Source organism: Dromaius novaehollandiae, chromosome 2 (genome assembly GCF_036370855.1).
Source record: "Dromaius novaehollandiae isolate bDroNov1 chromosome 2, bDroNov1.hap1, whole genome shotgun sequence".
Lineage (NCBI taxonomy): Eukaryota > Metazoa > Chordata > Aves > Casuariiformes > Dromaiidae > Dromaius > Dromaius novaehollandiae.
The window spans coordinates 2266727-2287068 of record NC_088099.1 but is presented as its reverse complement, the minus strand read 5'-3'; the positions used below and the strand labels follow the sequence as shown (position 1 = coordinate 2287068).

The window sequence follows — 20342 nt, the reverse complement described above, 5'->3', positions numbered from 1 at the left end:
GGTGAAATATTCTTTCAGATTTATGTATAATCTGGCATGTTTTCAGGAGTCTGAGAGGCAGACAGGATGTGGTATTGTGTTTAACAGCTGAGAACGAAAGCAGAAAAGCAGCTGATGGCCCGCTGGTGAGATTAAGAGTTCTGCTTCAACTAAACTGCACTGATCTGGTAGCTAAATATCTCTGAAAAGAAGTCAGGTTTTGATTTTGACAGAAATTTTGACAGGTCTGGCCTAGACTGGGCCATGTAGGACTCACTACGTAGCAGTGACAGCTCAATTTGCTGGTGAGTTGAGGTGACCTAACAAGTTTGTGATGCCGCCTGTTAGCAAAGTGCGTCTGCACCAAGCTCTCCTAGTCCAGGGGATTTTCAAACTGGAGTTGCCCTGGCGAAGCTCGTATGAGACATTCCCAAATGACACCAGCAGAAAAGGCAGCAATGTCGCGTACAACAGCAGACCTAGTTGCTAATCTCATGGCCTCGTCAGTGGCCTGTTCAACCCATTGCTCTGCTCAGGATTAATGCTTCAGAATGGATACTCCAAAATGAGTCATTCGTGATGATAATTTTTCTTGTCTTTTACTTGCCCCTTTATGTACAGTAAACCCAGCCTAGAAATAACAGAACTGTGTCATTATTAACATCTTTCTACTCTTCCCACTCCACTAGCCTTTTGAACTTCCTTTAGCGTTTTATTGCCTTTGCCATCATCTTAATACTACATTTAGCTCTCTAACTGTTTTTTTGTTTATGGCTATTCAACGTTTCATTTTGTTACAGCTCATATACTGATGTAATTTGATTGTTTGCGCTCACTCATTCACAGCAGTTGTTCTCCATGGGGGTGACCAATTCTGTCATTCCTGTGTAATTTGTATCCTGGTATTCTAATGTTCCACTGATTAGCTTCCCTCCGCTAAGTTTCCAAGATGTCCTTTCTAACAATACCTCTTGCTTAAATGGAGTGTCACTCCCTTCGATTGTCTTGTATTTCCTGCATGAACGGTACCAGCTTCTGTGTTCTCCTCCCCACCCCACCCCCAATATAGCTTCTTTCTCTTTTTTTAGTGATTTCTCCCCAGAAGATGAATCAACTTAATTTGTGTGCTCTTTCATGCTTCTGAGTTTTCCTTAACCTCTACAGAGCTTTTCCCCAGCAGTAGGTATTTCCCATTTCCCCTTCCCTTCTTTACTCTCTCCTTGTACAGACACAGAAACAACGCTGAAACCAGGAGACAAAGAATCCCATCGTTTACTGATAAAAGCCACAGGACATGTATATTAGAATAATTTCCAGTTTTCATTGGGAAAGATATTTTATTTGTTTCATAGGTGAGACTGTTGGATGGGGAAGATATCTGGGTGGGGAAGAGAGAAGGGATGAATTCTAGCAAACTTGCAAGCATTGAATACTCTTTGTTTTGTTCTTTTCCTCCTTTACATCTCATTCATTAAAGGCTGTATCTTCCAAAACTGAGAAACGTGTGAGTAAGTGCACTTGTTAGTTCATTGCTGGGTATTCTGCTTTGCTTGTTTTCCATCAATAACTAAGAACATACCTTGCGCACATGAGATTTATACAATTGGTTTAGTTTCATTTCTCCCCTACCTTCTCAGATTACTCAGATTTCTGAATTGATTTTGAAACAGCTATTTTGACAGATGTAATGAGCAAAAAGAGATGGGTCTAGTTGTTTTGGAAGGAAGAGGGGAGGGCAGAGAAGGATGCTGCTAAATGAAAATACATTTTTGCTTGGCTTAGTCATGAAATAAGTTACTCTCCTTTTCTCCCCTCTCCCTTCACAATATTCTATCACTGTTTTACATCCTGTATCAGAAAGAAAAAAAAAGAAAATAGAGAATGCCCAGGTATTCACAGTTCATATTCCAGTTTCTTCAGTTTCCTGAGTGTACTGCATCTCCACAAAGGCCATCCTCTTCCCATGAAGAAAGAAGACAAAACAAACAAAAAACATTTATCCAAATAACTTCAGGGACAGTACATTTTGTAGCTGTGTAATGGGGATCTGGGCAGCAAAATGAGAAGACATTCCATTACATCGAAATCCAAGGCCAGCATCTGGGGTTCTCGGCGCCTATCTTGTCCTAAAAATAAAATTATTTTTAAGCATTAGAGGAAGAAAGCAGAAACAAACAACATCATCAGGAATCAGCCTCAGTCATTCTCATGCATCTGTACTCAGCCTGTTGGCAAAAAGACCTGCAGCTGAGCATCTCTCCACTATGAAAATGCCAACTGCGATCAGGGACCAAAGACACAACATGACAAAAAACCTCGGTCAGTCCCAATCTTGCAATCTTACACTCGGTATGTAAGTGATGGACAAAGCATGGAAGTGGTGATATGGAGAGGTGATATAATCAGCCAGACATGAAGCTAGGGTGAAAACTCAGATTTCCAGAAAACCAGTCTTGTTCCTGAGCCACTAGACTGTTTGTTTTACTTCTGTTATCATCCTCTTATCTAAAATCAGTCTCCCATTAGCAGCATTTGAGCTGCAGGGATTTCATTAGCTAAATTCCAGATTTCTGGCAGGATTCAGTTCCTTAACCATAGGCATCTAGGGCAATCTGAGAGCCCCAAGGCATTCAGAACATCCCTCTACAGCTGGCAAATATGACATAGGCTCAATGTGAGATTTGTCCTTTTCTGCATTGGAAACTGGACTCCTTGCATCTATGTCCCTTCATTGGACAAGCTGAATCACTCTGCATGCTCCATCTGACCAGACCTCCTTTAGGTCTGAAAAACCTAGATACCCAGTTTTCATGGGTCACCATTGGACACCTACTTGTAGGTGTCTTCATCTGATGGGAGCCAAGGAAGGCTACCTCAGCTGATCAGACACTGATGTTTAATTCTAGTAATTGACCCAGTCACATGAGTTCAAGCCACTGGGCTCAATTCAGTTCCCCACACCTAGGTACCTAGAGCCATTTGAGATGTCCCGGAGTGCCCTGGCCTCCAGCTGGCACTCCAAAAGACACAGGTCTGCCACAGGCTCAACATCACATCTGTGCTGCTGTGGATAGCTGAGACACTTGGAGCACCTGAAATAACAAGCACCTACACGTAGGCAACTGAATGGAGCCCCTGTGTCCACACTATGAATTGGCCCTCCAGCTCTACTGCTCTGCTATTTGAGCTTACATGTTTAAAGTTAGCTCAGATATTTTTATGGTGCAAAGTCTATGTCAGAGAAGCAGGCATCAGAACAACCCAGACATCATCCAGCTTCCTCCCAGAGAAGGTTCACTTTGCTACAGGTCAAAGAGTCCCATTGGTGATATGAGCAGACGGAGCTCCTCAGGAGAGTGGAATGAGCAGATGGTCACACTAACATTGTGCACTGTTTAACCAGAGCTTGCACATACCTTTGATCCCGTGAAAGGACATGCACCTAAGAGACAGGCCATGAGATAAAGATTGACTCTCTGCTCACCACACCTTCAGACACACGGCAGGCTACAGGGGAGGACTGTGTGCATGGCCCTCACAGGAGGTCAGTGTAGTCCACATCACGTATCCCACAGCCCTGCTTCACACTAAAGTGGGCATTGGACAAAAAGTAGCATAGAGTGCTTTCTAGCTACGTGAGAAAGCTTCATGTTTTCTGCTGCCTGTGTCTTTCCCACTGAACAAGGTAAGAAGTAGGTGCATAGCCAATCTGTGAGTGTTTTCTACATCACTCTCTACTGTAAAGGAAGAAGAGTTGGCTATAATCCAGCAGCGCACTTGCCCTGGGGGGCCTGAAAAAAATGGAAGAGTCAATAATAGAAGAAGTAACTGATTACTCTGTTATAAATAGGGTGTAGCACCTGGGGGAAGAGCATGTGGAGAAATTTTGTATAAGAAAAGTTACACAGTATAGTCACAATAACTGTGATTGGAGAAGGAAGAAAGTGACTGCCACAATTCAGTTCTTGGACTGGGATCAAGCTCTAGCTTTCCACCAGCTTATGGTAATGGCCAAGGAACATGAGCCACTACTTCATTTTTGGACTCAGATCCAGATTCCCACAGAGTTCATACCCAGTGTTGTGGGATGTGTTTGTTATATGCTTCATGGCAAGGGGTCATCAGCCTTTCATGGGTAGAAACTGTATTTGTCTTTCCTTAAACATGCCAACAGAAACTCTGCAGGGAGTGGAAGATGCCACCCCTGAAAGAAGCCCATCATGTCTAATCGGCGAATCAGTGGCAGATGGGTTCTCTGTGAGTCAAGAGCTCTCAGCACCCTTTCCAAACCCACCAGAAGCCAAGACACATTTTCTGGCCTGTATGCTGCAGCTCCCAGCCCTGTGCCAGCTCTACAACATACCACTGCTCACTTGTCTCCCTTGGTGGCTGACCCTGCTTCAGGGGACTAGAAAGACTTTTGGCATCAGAATGGGAGTTTCCCATGGCAGCAGGTTTGGATGGGATTAAACCTTGAGACCCTCTCTAAACGACAAGTAAGAATCATGCTAGCTGTGGGATTACCACTTTGGCTGTGGGCCAGTCCAAATCTTTGGAATCTAAAACTGGGAGCCAGTATGTTCAGAGAAGATAAATGCCTGTAGAAAGAGATCAGCTGTGTAGCCATTTTACATTTTGGTCAGTTTTATCTTGGAACAAAAGTCCCAAAGACCTGGATTTGACTCCTGCTTAACTCACTCCCTAGGGTGCCAGTGAACATAATCAAAAGTCACCACACAGCAGACAGGTCTCATGGGCTGGAATAATGTCAGCTCCAAAAGCAAATAAAGCCAGGCCTGGTGAGGACAGAGTAGAAAAATAAACCAAAGATGAAGTGGGGGGAATAGTACAAACCCAAAGAAAGACAGTGTCTTTCCCAGTTCATCAGATACTTTGCAGAATAGATAGAGTTGGTTAACTCTCAGGTCAGACCTTCCCCAAGAGCTGAACAGAGATAAATATTGGTGAATACCAGTTCAAAACATCTGGCACCTTTTCCAGGAATACAAAATAAACCATGACCAGTGAATACTGGAAATGAAGCTCAGCTCATTTGCAATGGTGAGACTGAGATACCCTTAATGGCACTGTGGTTTGGAGAACGTTACCGAATAAAGTCAGAGAAGATATGCGGGACAAAGCTCATGTCTTTTCCTGGAAAATCATTCCATTTGCCAGGAAAAGTTGGGAGCCAGATTTATGGAAGGCCAATAATTATCCTCCAACTGTAGGTTCAATAACCTAGTCATGCATTACTCCTTATCTACTCGTCCTTGTATTTATTGCCCACTCTTTCTCTAATAAGCTCAATTCTATCTTCTTGATTTTTTAAGGAAAGGTTTAGGAGCAGAGACTTGTAAGTGAGCATCCAAAATATGCATCCTTTAACATTTCCAGTTATCAAAAAGGTAGTGAGCATTTGCTCCTTGGAAATCAAAGCCTGTTGGACTACCTAAGATAAAGACATCCAGAATCATTGGACAATTGCAGTAAGGTCACTGATTTGCTGTGCACTTGATAGGATGAAGATAGTGCTTTACTCATTCTTGGCCTATTCCTTGTACAGTCTGCTGAAAATTCTCCCTCTCTGATTAATCACTTGCACTTCCCCCAAGCTGATCTCAGAAATCAAAACCAAAATAATAGGATATGCAAGGAGGACAGAAGAGACTTACCTGGTATTCAGTTAGCCATGATATGTTTCACAAAAGCTGGAAAGAATAGAAACAAGATTATTTATCAATTTCCCTCCACTAAACTCGGTAATGTCTCAGTACCTCTGTTCAGCTTGGCTGCTATTTAAATTTATTCATCTCGCCTGGTCTGATACAATGAAGACAATGTCACTTTGCAAATAAGACTCCAACTACTTTAGTGCTAAAACCATTGCAAATCCTTAAAATAATATATATACAGTGTAGCAAAGCCATCAATCTAGGTCGGCAGTGGAAATGAACACACACGTTAGTCAATCCATAGCTTGCTTAATCCTTACCCCTGGCTGCCACACAGAAGTGCCTTTCCAAAGTATACAGCCATGAAGAACTCTGGGTCCTCACCTAGGAAGGCTCTCAAGACTTCACCGCATTTATACTGAAGTCAGGGGTTACTGAAAGTACTTCTGGAGTGAATCACCAGAATCCACAGTAGGTAACCAATTCAGTATCACGACTGCATCTCTCCAGTGAGCTCAGGTTTAGAAACAAACATGGTAATTAAGCTTTTGTTTCAAAAAGTTTGGGGTTTCCTTTTTCTCCATTGTAAAACTGTATTTTTTAAAATATAATTTTGAATTCAAAAGGAAATGGAGAAATATATTCATCAATGAGAAATATTTTTCCTTCCCACTGATCCTCCATACTTTGAATTTCTCTGAATTCATCATAAATTCAGGTATCATGTGGTTTGGCTAAATCTACAAGTTCCTATGAATAAACTACAGGTGAGAAAGATTTCCCTGAGCTCAGATCACCAGTACTGCACTTGCAAGGAGAAAATGGCCAATCATAAAAGGTTCAATGAAGATGATATGAAAATCAGTCACTAACAATATCGCCTTCAAAGAAGGACCCAGCTGTGCATGATAATGTCCATTCATGATCCCTAAAAGCATATTGTGACTTTACTGAAGAACTAAAAGTGTGCAGGTTTGCAAGATGCCTGAGAGAACCGTGGCCCATTTATTCATAACCAACTCCCTTTATTCTGGCTCTCTAGAACAGTAACAGTAACAGACTGGGAGTCTTTGTTCAATACTTGTAGGATTCCTAGGACTTCAATGAAGATCCTAAGGATAACACTCTCTGCTGAGTTTTTCTAAGTAAAACTGATTTCCACCAGGGATCTCCCAAAAGGGATCTCTAGTTTTTTTGGAGGGACAAGGAACTCTGAGTAGTAGAGTGTAGGTAGAAAAAATAAAGCAAAAATAAAAATAAATATAGAGAGCAAGATAAGAATGACCAGACCAGCGTCTTTGAAAGGCCCATGGCCATTATCAGCTGTGGAAAGTAACCACAAGTAACCTTTCTGCGGATAAGGAGTCGCAGTTGGATTACAGAATCTGAATTGCTCTAAAATCTGCAAAAAGTTCATATTCTGATCTTTGGGAGTAAGATTTTTCTTGACTTAAGCTTTCACAGAATAACTGGAACGAAGTCTTCAAGCACGTAGTCACTGTACAGACCAGACTGCTCATACTTACCTTCATAGTTGATACAACCATTGGCATCTTCCTGACCAGCCATCAGCTTATCAACTTCTTCTTCAGTCAGCCTCTCACCTGCATGGAAAGCAAAATGTCTGTTCAGTACCTTAGTACCTAAACTCTCCCTTTTTTTAAAGAATTTATGAAGCATTCTTCAAAGAATCAAAGAATACCAAAGAGAATGAGAGAGAAGAGAAGACAAACAAAGATTTGCTCTTCAGCTCAATTTGTGGTGCTGACTGCTAAGAAAGTGACTTTTGAACTTGCAGACTGAGAACATTTGACCCGAAAACCATGAAGAGAGAATAAATAAGGAAACCCACATGATATTATTTTCACATAGTCATTCTTCTAAGAATAAGCTTACTCTAAGTGCCAAATATTGAAGGCTTTAGTCACTTTTGACCAAGTCCTCACTAAACAAACTCTCTGTAAAGTCAGCCTGTAGTTTGCCTCTGAGTTTCAGGTTCAGAAAAATTTTAAGATCAAACTTAGGATCTCTGCTTACCATGTGATCCACTGCATTTAATTGAATTATCTACATATTAGGTACTTCTTGGTCTGTAAGGCAAAAAGATCAACCCAACCCAGCCCCCTATTCTATGCACTGGTATTAATGGGATTTATCTCCTTCCAGAAATGAGTGGGAGAAATTTTAAGGTGATGTCAATTAAGTCATTAAAAAAAAAGTATCAGGTGTGCCCTGCTACTGATGTTTTTCCACTTTTTCATCACTGACTTCTCATACACAGGGGCAAGTCCTCAGCTGATGTGAACCTGTGACAATTCCACTGAATTTTTGAAAAGTGAACAGAAAAGTATGCCAATTTACAGAATATTTGGCTGTGCCTAGGATCTGGCCAGTATTTAGGAATACCAATCTAAATAGCAGTGCTAACTCTTTGGATTTAAGTACTTCTTATGACTGCTTGAAAATCAGACATTGACGCATTGGTCTGGGTTACTGGAAACAAAACGGCATATACAACAGTGTTTTTCTGTAGTACAGTGAAACTCTCAAAACTGACCAGTGTGGTTTCTCTGTCCAAGATAAGGTTAGATGATCCATCAATCCTGACTTCGTGTGTGTGTGTGTCATCACTGAATTTGGTGCCCAGGCTGATCCAATGGCGTCAGTGAAAATAGGCAGTTAGCATTGTTTTCCTTATTTTTCATGTGTCATTAATAGAGATGGATGTGTCACAGAACTGAAACCCCTGGGCATAAAAGGTTTGGATTTTTGAAACAATATCCCAGGTCAAAACCCATCACTGGCACCCTTTGGCCTAAATCAAATCTCACTTTTTATAACAGTAGACCAAGCACTAGTAGAAAAGGCTGATCCTGAGAAATGCTTACTGGATTCGGATGACAAGATGTCGGTGCCTTATGATCCAAATTGGAGACCTGTCATTAAGTTACAGCCAAAATTTTTGTCCAACATTCATGCTGTTGTCATCACTCTCTGTGAAACACTGAGCTTCTCAAGTCAGAATTTGAGAGGAGGGAAAAATATTGATTCCTCCTTTAAAAATAGAGTTTATCCACTTCAGAGACACTTCTGTTAAACAAATGAGTACTAGAGAAGTGCTTCATCTTAAAGCTTTGCTTGAAGATTCAGAAAAATTGAAAGCAAACACTGAAGAGATAGATGGATTTTCCACTGTTTGGATAATATTATGGTCATAGAAATGTAATATTTACTGGAGAAAAGAAACACTAGACCAAGGACAGAAGAAAGGAAGGAAAAAAAGGGGGGAAGGAAGAAATGACAAGCACTGTCTGAGCTATAGATCAGTGATCTTTAGTGTCATTATTAAAGAACTCTTTCTGTCCTGATTACGAAGAACAACACTATGACTGAAATCTTGCCCAGTCATTTTTTCCATAAAGGTGCTTTACATAAACCTGCATCCTACAGACTGTATGGGAAAGACTTCATCAATGACCTCACACGAAGAAAGGTTCCCCTTACCCAGTGTAGCCAAGACGTGGCGGAGCTCAGCCCCCATCACAGTTCCATTTCCCTCCTTGTCAAACACGCGCAAACCCTCCACAAAGTCCTCGTAGGTGCCTGTGTCTTTCACCTTGGAAATATGCTGGAGCATGGGCAGGAAGGTCTCAAAGTCAAGCATCTTGGAGTTCATTTCTGCAAAGACAGAGATTGAAACAAAAGTTCTGGTGAATTCTGGGAGAGGTGAGAACTAACCATTGGACATCCACAGTGGATTGGTGGTGAGGGTTAGGAGAACCTTGGCAAAAATTTCCGGCTAAAGGGAAAGAGCAGAGCATAGGAATATCGTAAGTACAGACAGAGGAACAGACAGCCAAAGAGGGAACAAGAGCTCTGAGAAAGAGAGAAAAGTATGTTTTTAAATAGATTGATCTGTACCTGTACCTGTCTTGTGTCTGACACACACAAACGTCAAGGAAATCAAATACTGTCAGAGTCCCAAGGCAGTTTGATGCAATGTAAAAAGATGAAATGAAACAGAAGACAGAGAATAAGAGGAGCTCACTGTTGATACAAAATCAGCTTTTATTTGCAGCCCTATAATGCAGGGATGTTAAAGAACAAACTGGGAGAGGAACTTCAGAGTGATTAGGGGAACATCCTTGCCCTGGCAGGGCTGGTGCTGTGTATCCCATTTCCCTAACTTTCTACTTTTCAAAAGCAGGATCCTAGGGCATGATAGCTCCTTCTTGGCTACTTATCCCATCTGCCACTGTGTCATTACCATATCCTGAGACACCACAGTTGTCGAATGAGGGCCTAGTTCTCAGTTCCCATTAGCCTAAATGGAAATAAGGGCAAGAGAAGTCATCTAGGAAATGCCTGAATGTAGATATCATCTAGAAGAGCTTTCCTTTATTCTGAACAGATATTCTGAGTATGGTGAACTTTTAAGGGAGACCGCACTGCAATCATTACAGACCCTCTGATATGTATTTTTGTTGAGCAAGCTGTGTACTCAGGTTCAGTCTATCCCTCTGTTTCTGTGGATGTCTTCAAAAAAATCTGAGTGTTTATTAAACACAAGTGAATGCCTGTCATCAAAACAATTTTAAAAGGTAAGAAACTGTCACTGTAAAATGCACTGAAACACAGGGCCATTAAATGAATACAGTCTCCTAAATTTGAGTCCATTATACTGACTTAAGATGAGCTTTTCCCTCAGTTACAGTTCTCCTGGAAATTTGCAGGGGGCTGTTCCATATCCTCAGTTGCTTCACAGTAAATGTTTCCATCAGAAAACAGACACCTTAGCTGCTTGGCTTGACCATTAATTCTTGGAGTGCTGTTTTTCAAAACAAACACAGAGGAGGTCACCAACCTTCTGGTTTGGGTCTGCCAAGCACCTTCATGACCTCAGCTTGGGTTGGATTCTGCCCCAAAGCTCTCAAGACATCGCCACATTGTGCGTATGTGATTTTCATCTCAGATTTTGGAGTTCGGTCAAAGAGTGAGAATGCTTCCTTAAATTCTGGAAGAGAAAAAGAGAAAAAAGAAAAGAAAGAAATGTATACCATACTTCCTCAGATAAAGTCAAAGCAAGCTAAGACCTTCCCTCTAATTAACTCAGCCTGACCTTTTTATTTTGCAGTTTGGGAACAAGTTTGATGAGCTTTTTTGTTGTTGTTATCTGCAATGTTTGTATTCCTCTTCCCCTGCATTTTCCGGTTCCATCAGGGAGTGGAATCAGAGAGGTCAAATGCTCTTCTTGTGGTATTTCCGGCTCAGCTAGCGTCAGGACATACAGAAAACCTCATCCAAATGGTTGGCCTTGAGAGCTTTCCAGCTCAGCAAGAGCACTCATGATGGCATAGAATTCAATAGCAGTTCTGCTCATTAGCTAACTGGATATCGTATTGATCGTTTAACATTTAGAGAGCACTGACACAATCCACTGAGATAAAGGAACATTTCCGTTAGCAGGTAACGAGATAAGCCATGATCACCTGCTGAAATGATCACATAACAGTCTATTGGTGGGGGAGGGTGAAGGTGTGTAGAAAGCCTTTTAGTTAAACAATCCTCATAATTAACAGTTTCAAGGAGATCTGGAAGGATCCTCTAACTTTCTTTTTCTTTCTTTTTTTTTTTTTTTTTTTTTTTTTTTTGCTAACACCAGATCAGATTGCATCTGGAGAAGTCAGGTTTGGTATGCCAACAGCTACTAATGCCAACCAGATCTCATGTGTGGATATGCAACCATTCCCTCAAACAGTTTTACATCTGCCTCATTTCCCTTGTGCTCCCAAGCAGAGTTCTTCTCCTTGCAAGACAGGCAGCTCCTCTCTACCACATCCTTGTGAACATACCCTCATGTTTTATCTTCACCAGAGAGATGAGGGTGAGTCCCCTACAAGTACTAGTAACAATATTTTGACAAGAGCATTCCCAAGGGAGAGGGTCCCTCATTCCTATGCTTTACTTCTACCACCACTTAATGGGGTCAGCGCAGAAATCTGGTTACAAGGGCTCACTCTCCATGCTGGGTTGCAGACACAACACAGACACAGAGGAGTATGTCAGGGTGCAAATAACGGTAAAGGCAGTTATCCTTTACTGAACACGTTGTGTGAGGCATGGTCTGGAACTGATCACAGATATCCCTTTGGCTTTAAAGCTGTGAATCCCTGAATCAACCCCTTGTCCTGCTGTTACTCTTCTGCTATATATGATTCTCTCCCACCCTCCAGACATAGCAAGGCTATCTTCCTTCCCTAGATCCTGATTTATTCATTCATTCAGCCATTCATTCTGCAGTCCAGATTTTCTCCACCTTTTCCTTCTCAATACCTTCTCCTCCCCTTTATTCCCATTCCCTCTTTTTTTTCTTTCTTCTCCCTGGCTTATTTCCCTCTCTCCTTCCTTCTTCCAGCATTGCTCTCTTTGCCTCTCCTCCTTCCACTCTCCCTTTTCATCTTGATCGTTCTGCTTATACCTTACTCATTTCCTTCCTCATCCAACATTTTCAATTCACTTTCTCATTATGGGCTAATTAACACTTTCCTTGTTTTCGTCTCTGCATTGTCTCTTTTCCAGTCTCTCTTGCTTTCTCTCCCTGCCTGTCTCTCTCTCCTTGCCCCCTCCGTGACCAGCCGGAGCCCACGTACCATCTCCAGCAGAGGGCAATAGTGGATTTCCATGGGCTTCTTGCAGACGGGAGGAGTGGGCAAGAGCCCCACACCAAGCTGTCCTCTGATCCGCTCCTTTTCTAGGGGTCTCAGCATCTCAGGTGGAGGGGAAATCCACCTACCTCCCCGAGCTACACTGTCACCTGCCACCTACATACTCCCTGAGACCGGTTGCCTGAACACCCTTCACGCCATCTCCTAAAGGCTCGCAGTTCGTCATAGACACTACCAGCTTACATTTTCCTCTCTCTCTTTTTTTTTTCCCCTCGTTTCAAATTTAGATGTAACCATCTCTCACCAGAGCACTGGCCTGTGGGTTTGGAAGTTCCATTTTGTCAATATGCAGAAGCGGTCTGGTTTTGATTCCTTTTTTCTTTCTTTCTTTTTGCATTTGATAGTTTAATGCAAGTTTCCGCCAAAGCAATGAAACCAACGTGGCTATGGTCTCCTTTGTCCTCCTGTTAGCCATTAAACCACTGGCAGGAGCAGTGTATATTTTCATAGGACTAATTGCTACCTATCTTCCCATCTTGAACAGCTCATATTCTTCTCCTCTTTTCAGCCATGGAGGTGGAGAGAGAAGGGCCAGAAATCCAGTTTCATAAATACACATTGCTACCACCAAAGAATTTCACTTGTGGTCAAGGCAGGAGAACATGAAAAGATGGGTGTGTAACACATGGCTTCACCCCCAGACCATTCTTCCTCCTCTGTGATTAACATTTTGGGGGCTGGCATTACACTGCCTCCAGGCAGGGAAGTGAGTCTGGCACAGCAAAGTCTTTTCCTTAGCGAGGGATATCTAACACATAGGATGGAGTTAATATTGACCTAATTTCAGCCCACTAACAGGGAAGCATATAGTCTCAGTGAGACAGCTAGGTCCCCTTCTGGTCAGTGGTGAGAGGGAGAAAGAGAGGGAGGTGATTATTATACATTAGAGGTCGGTTTTATTTTTCTTCTGCATGCAAAAGGCATGGCAGGTGACCTCGACCTCATTATGACTTTCTGAAATAGAGAGTTTGATGAGCCTAACAGTACAACACAGATCTGAAAAAGAACCCAGAAAACGACAGGTTCAGTTGAAACCCACAAGCAAGTGAGAGCTGACAATCTTGGAAGTTTGTGAGAGAGAGGACAGATTGGGAAGGAGAAAAATCTAAAAGACATATTAATCCAGAGCTCTTGTGAGTCCCAACTTTCATGTCATGCCATTGGCCAGTAAAGCAGGTCTAAATTATGGCAAGTGGTGCTAGGTCTCTAACCAATATTTTTAATGCAAATTAAAATAGTCTCAAGCACTGGACCACTGATCATCCAGATTTTTATACTGGTAACATTGAACTGCCAAGGTTTTGACCTAGGCACACGAGTATAGAGGACAGCCTGTGCCAGTGACAATCCCAGGGACAACCATGGATCATGAAGTAGGCATAATTATACTCCTGGTCTGTCTAAGCTTTACCTAAGAGTATTTATCTATCTACTATCTGTCTGTCTGTCTATCTATCTATCTATACACTCATCTAAGAACCTGAGAGCCTTCTAAAGATCAGGTGAAGAAGAAGAGCGCACAAAAGGACCAGAGGAGCCAAGGAAAGATGTCAAGGAACTGAAAGAAGGGCACTGCTTTTCTGTTCAGTCCCCACTAGGCACTCCTTCCAAATCATGGTAGAACTGATGAACCAGCCATGGGATGAACCTTGCATCAGTTTAGTGTCTTGCCACAATGCTGGCTCACAGCATAACTTTCTGTTATCCTGCTGTAGCTAACATGGCGGTCTCACAGTATTTCTAACATGCATGATGTTATCTGTTTCCTGCCCCATGGCTTTTTCTTTGATATACCAGGGAGATTCTGTTTCACAAGTCCAGGATTACCAGCTCTGCTCCTAGTATGAAGCGAGTACAGCTAGACCAGAAGAAGGCTGGTGTAAAGTAGGAAGATGCAACTTGCTGCTGCTAGAGATGGTCAACACTGTCTCTAGCTTTGCTGCTCTATAGGGCAGCCCTGGGGTTGGTCTGAATTGGCCAATTCCTAGCCATGCCTGGCTGATGGCCAGGTAAGCACCCACCATGCTCTGAACAGGCCTTCTCTTTTCCATTCTCTGACATCCCCCTAGAGCTAGCTTGGGTTGGGAGGGAGAGAAACAAGACATAGAAACTAGATGGGCCCTAGCTAATCCCCCAGGTATTAGGTGTTAGCAGATCCAGATGCTCTGTTCAAAGGAACGGTTCAAAGGTTTGTGGCTCAAAATTAGGCCTTTCCTATGGTTCTCCCATGGCTTTGGGACTGGCAAGGAGTGGATTCCCAGATATAAGCAGTTGTCTTAAACCATGAGTTGCCTTTTGACCTATTGTTAGAAGACAGAAACTAAAGCCTTGCAGTAGGTCTTGTACCAGTCACCAGGTAGGGCAGTCTGATTTTTTTCATCTGTTCTGCTTAACCCATTTTCTGATACCAACTCTGATAGGCTCTGCCAAGCTCTGCCAAGCTTTTAAAGACCAAAGCAAATTATGCCAGAGGTTCAACACCATCTATCAATTATCCTTAAAGTAAAAAGCAGCCTGCCAATTGAGGAAAAAGGGGACAGCTGCTGTGGGTAGTGTTCCCAGGACAACATGCATGAGGTTTCAGTATCAGTTTCTTGGGCTGGGACAAAGCATTTAGAAACTGAAGCTGATGGTTTTGTTTGAAATGAAAAAAAGAAACATCATTACTGTCAGTATTTGCTGGTTCCTGGAGAGCTGTCACAAAACTGCAGTAAATTAAATTCCAATTGAATATAGGGAAAAAATTCTCAAAGACAGGGCTGGGAGACTTTCTGGTAAAGGGGTTTGTATTTTGTTGATAAGCTTTTTTAAAGAAAGAATATATGTTTGTACTGAGGGTTTTTTCTGTTTTTTATTTCTCTCTCATTGTCAGAATGGACCTGGTGTTGCCTGTAATGAAATAAATACACTCTACATGGGTTTAGTCTCTACGCTGCATGACTTTTTCCTTGACCAACTCAACAGTGTTTGAAGCAGGGATGAGGCAGGAGAGTGACTGATCCTGGTTTAATCAGAGTAAATGAAAGTCCTCCTCATCCTCCAGAAGATTATTTGCAAGGTCAGGACAGAGCTGAGAGAGCTCAGGGACTATCTGCATCAAGCACCACCATTCCAACCTGGTTTGGGGATGATTTGAGGAAGAGATCTATATTCCACCACCTTCTGTCCAACTACCTTCTTTGCTGTGACCTGAAATTTTGGACTTTATATCTGTCCATGTGGGTAAAGCAAAGACTCCTCCCGCTGTAGCAAAGACTACCAGGTCCTACTTCTTGCTTAGGACCCATGAGATATATATTATCAGCTGTTGCTAACATAGAAAGATGGGTGATCATGCTCATATCCCAGGCCCTGACTGGCCTTTTACGAATGCTTTGTAATATCACTTCTTCCTCTGTTTTCCTTCCCTAGTTAGGTAATAAGGGCAAGGACAGAAGCTCTCTGAATATGTATGGTTCTTCACTGATTTAAGATCTCAGAAGGGATCCAGAGATGTTAGGGACATTCATAAAAGTGGGCAGCATAGCAAGACTATGAATTAAAGTACAATGTCCTCAAAAGAGTACTAAGTATCACATCAGTGTCCACTCCAACACTTGCCAGCACCTCCCCATGATGGTGTTTACTGTGCAGGGAAGAGAAATAGATCTTTCTCACCTTCAATCTGATCAGGGGTGAATTCAACCTAGAAAAGAGAAAAAATAACTGGCAGATAAAAACAGAAAACTGAAAAAAAGAAAAGTTCTAGGTTAGTCTCTGTGTTATGATTCTGGGTGCTCGTGATGTCCATGGAAGAGACTACAGTGGCTCATAAACCCAAGAAAATTATTTTATGGAGCCTGTAGATGCCTCTTCTTTCCTCCTCCACCTTCCTTTTTCAACTAGCCCCACCTTTAGGACCTCTGCCCCCATCACAAGGCTGCAGATGTCCTTTGCCCATCCTTCTCCTGCCCCTATGTCTCTGCTGTATTCTCTTTCCCTTATCCCAAGTTCACCCTATGCCTCTGATGCCCCTCCGTGACATGATTATGGCAGCACCATGGTAAATCCTAGGTTGCTTAGCTGAAAGGGGTTAATCTGAAGACAGACTGTGATCTACTTTCCACAGTCTTTTCCAGCACGAGAACTAGGAGGTATCAAGCAAAGGCAGCAGGACTCAGGCTCTAAGCAAAGCAAGGGATGTGGTTCTTCGCTCTTACAGCTGAATTGTGGAACTCCCTGTCACAGGATACTGTGGATGCTCTCAGTCTACACGTGTGTAAAGGGAGATGGAACAGCTTCTTGCAAGGGAATCCCATTGAGGTTTACTAAATATACTAAATATTTAGCTCAAGAAGTCCCTGATCGAGGTTTAGGAGAGTGTTTTGGGGCATTCTTGCCATGTTACAGTACCCTTCCCAAGGGGACCTGTACCCTTCCCAACAAGGAGATTGGTGACCTAAGATCCATCTTTTGCTACACTCACACCAATAGATATCACCTTTTTTGCCCTTAATAAGGGAGTCAGCCACACCTGTTACTCAGAGAATACCAACAATGTAGATGTCTCTACTGCTGGGGACTTTCCTGCAGTGCAGGAAGATTTGCAGATCCCCATTAAAGTGAATGCATTAATAAAGAGAAAACATATCTTGGTATGCACAAACATGCAAATACACACGTGCAAGCTACAATAGGTACAGACTGAGCAATACACAAGCACGCACCCTTGGAAGTATTCTGCTAAGGACACACACAACCCTCTTCCCCCCAACATATGCACAGCCCCATATATTTTGGGTCAAATTTCCTTATGAAGCTGACTATCTCTCATCACTTCCCTAATATAATATTTTGCTCGTTGGTAGTAAAGCACCCAAAGGCTTACAGTGGAGCAAAGGCATTGTGAGAACCACAAAGGCAAACTCTCCCCTTCTTCATTTCAAGGTGAAATATGGTATGACACAGCCCTTCAACATCTAGTCAGAATCCTCACACTATTAAATAACTGAGCTGTTATCTAACCCCAAAAGCAGTCTAGATCCCCTGTAGCCAACTCCTTCAACTCTGCAGCCAGGACAGCTGTGAGGTGTGAGGATATTACAGTTCCAGGTCCTTTCTTCCTCCCAGACCTTGGTGGACAGCTCCCAGTGGCTTTCTGCCTCAAAATACCCTGAGCAGCACCAGGAGCTCTAGCATTCATAGGACACATACCTATGCAGCAGATAAAGACAGACCAAAATTCACTATACCTATGCTTTTAGATGTTTCATTGCAAACCAGCTCCTGGCAGATATTAGCAGTGTATCTTGTTGATCAGAGCACATGGCTGCATAGTAAGTATCCTGCAAATTCACTCCAGTATCTTTCTCTTCTCAGTGTAGATATTCCTTGAAGAAGGAATATCTCTGCCACTTACCCCTCAGGAAAATACCATGTTCTAACCCAATGTTGATTGTGCACGTTTTAGAACATTTTTAGAGCAATAGTAATCATTACTATTAGCATTTCCACTTCTTAAGATAGGACAATTAAGTCATGGGAAGAGAAGATCACTCACCAGCAGAAAATTAAAGGACTCATCCAATGCTCTTTTCATTGGCCTCTATTATGCTTGATACAATGTCATTGAATTTACATTGCCCGATCTGATAGGAAACTCCTTCCAGGCAACTCTAATTATCTGTCATTATTGGTGACTGAGAATGTCCCAGAGGGAAGGTGATTCACAAATCCCCACTTGCAGGGTATCCTGCATCAACTTCTGAAATAACCAGTGCTGGCCAATCTTGAAGACAATTTCTTTGGTGCGGAGGGGTTTCCTGCCTTAGGCTGCCTTGGCAGAAAATGCCAAAAGACCCGTTTATTCATCTAGGTACTTTATTTAAGCACTGAAGTTCCCCTAACCCATCAGACCAAACATTCATCTGCACATGCTTCCTGCCAGTCCCCTGCCTCTCTCTCCCTACCATAGTGTTTCTGAGCATACAAGGTATCTTGCTAGGCTGCCTGTAGGCATCTGTATCCCAAAAAGAAGCTTCCCAGTAACTTTAGACATCTTCTGGTGTAGGAGAAGGAGGAATCAGAAAACATCTGGTGGACTCAGAAGAGAGGATTCAACACTAATTCTGCAAGAGTTGAAAACCAGGCCTCTGTATTTGTGTCTGACCTGTTCAATCCTTACCTGAACTAGGTCATTCAGGGGTTAACCACTTTGTTGCAATTCTCAGTTATAATTTATTTTGAAAAATATCCAATCAGTAAAAGAGTTGTCAACCAGGCAGCCAACAGGCTGTTTGGATGGAAGCATTTAGAGAATGCAAGCAAGGAGCCCCGAAAGAATAGTAATGATCTTCCCTTTTCTAACATGCTGAGGGATCCAAACATGTCCTGGTCATGAAGCTTATAATCATATAGACTGGGTCCTATCTCAAATCCACATACCTCAGATTAATTCCCTTCAAGGAACACATTTTTACAGGTGCACTGTCAGCACACAGCCTTCTGCCCAGTGTGTCTAATTATATCAAGCTTTGAGGGCTTTACTTAAGCTAATTGCACATGGGGTTTATTTAGTCATCAATAGGCAGACTGGGTGAAATAAGACCAGAGCTGCTGGCAACTTGTGTTTAAATCACTATGATGGATTGTTCTCGGGGAAGGATTCATCTCAGCTACGCTTAAATGCAGACATCTAGATGTGCCAGCCACTCCATGTTCCCTTTATACCAGCAGAGGGGAGTGGGCACCTCTAGGGCACAATTTAACTTGCTTAATGTCTGTACTTGAGGAGATGAATTATGGCCTCATCTTCACTGAGTGGTCAATTAACTAATTCTACACTGACAATAAAAGGAGCTTGGGTGACTAGCGCAGATGTAGACATCCTTTTCCAATCTCATGAATCCCACCCAGAAAGCCTGAGCAGATGGCAGGCCGGGAGAAACTGCACCAGAGCAAAATAGGGTGACTGCAAATTCCCACGGCCAGATCAAAGGGGAGGCTTGAGCTAAAAGGCTGAGCATGCCTCACCTCTAATCACGGCCCCTACAAAAACACCACCCAGCAGTGGAGGACTCTGCATGACAGCTGGCAAGGCGGTGACGGATGGTTTGACCAGACCTACCGCCCAGGCACGGCTTCCTCTCAGGAAAGCAGCACAGATGTGTGGGTGGCAGCTGCTGCTATTTTCTCCCCTCTCCACACATACCACCATGGAGCTACGGGGAAAGGAGAGTCATCATTTACCCGGCCACAAGGCATCATTGAAGGAGGGTGGAACGAACTCTGCCTCCAGACTATATTTAGACTGAAGACAGTTGGGGTTTTGTTTCCCTTCCCCTTTCCCTCAGAAAAGCATGGGGCGCATAAGACCAAAGCCATCCCTGAGCGACAAGAGCAAGGGTGCAGCTGCCCAGGAGGACAGCAGGGCAACCACCCTAGGGACCCCCGGCAGAAGGGTTCAGGCCATAGAAATGGGGCCAGACTGTGACAAGCTGTAGGCAAAGGGGTCCCTGCCTCTGGGGTCTGTGCCAGAAGCATTGCACCAGCAGACTGTTTCAGAGGAGCTGGGGTGGCTCACATCTGCCTACCACAGGCACTGAGGGCAGAGACATTATAGCCATACAGGTGGTCCCATACCAAAGGCCTTCTGCTTCTTGCAATCAGCATCCAAGGGAATAAAAGCCTCCAAAGGCAGCTCCAAAGCCCAGGCCCACTCCTGCCCCTGGGCATACGTCCCTGGCACACCAGTAGCATCCACACTTCAGTGACCTCAGTCAACAGAGCAGCCCCCATTGCCCGAAGCTGGAGGGTGCAAAACTTACAGTATTAAATTTCCTTTCCTAGATACAGTTTTGCATTCTCCAGTTCCTTGGAAGTAAAACAAGGATGATTTTCCTTGGGGTTTTGTTTGTTCATTTGTTTTTAGTATACTGACACTTCAGAAGAGTTCCGTTTCCCCTGGCATTTTTTCTGTTGGCCA

The 20342-nt window shown here is 43.0% G+C and overlaps 1 protein-coding gene across 1 annotated transcript in view; it reads right to left on the bottom strand.

Moving 5' to 3' along the window:
* Positions 1-1233: 1233 nt before the first annotated feature.
* Positions 1234-20342, bottom strand: part of MYL3 (myosin light chain 3) — a 36408-nt gene continuing 17299 nt past the window's right edge. Inside the window, exons 2-7 of the mRNA XM_026095877.2 lie at positions 16037-16064; positions 10519-10668; positions 9159-9332; positions 7181-7258; positions 5655-5690; positions 1234-2105 (exon numbers count right to left, since the gene is read on the bottom strand). Of these exons, the coding sequence (XP_025951662.1) occupies positions 5662-5690; positions 7181-7258; positions 9159-9332; positions 10519-10668; positions 16037-16064 (459 nt within the window). The 3' untranslated portion in view covers positions 1234-2105; positions 5655-5661. The remainder of the gene's footprint in view (positions 2106-5654; positions 5691-7180; positions 7259-9158; positions 9333-10518; positions 10669-16036; positions 16065-20342) is intronic.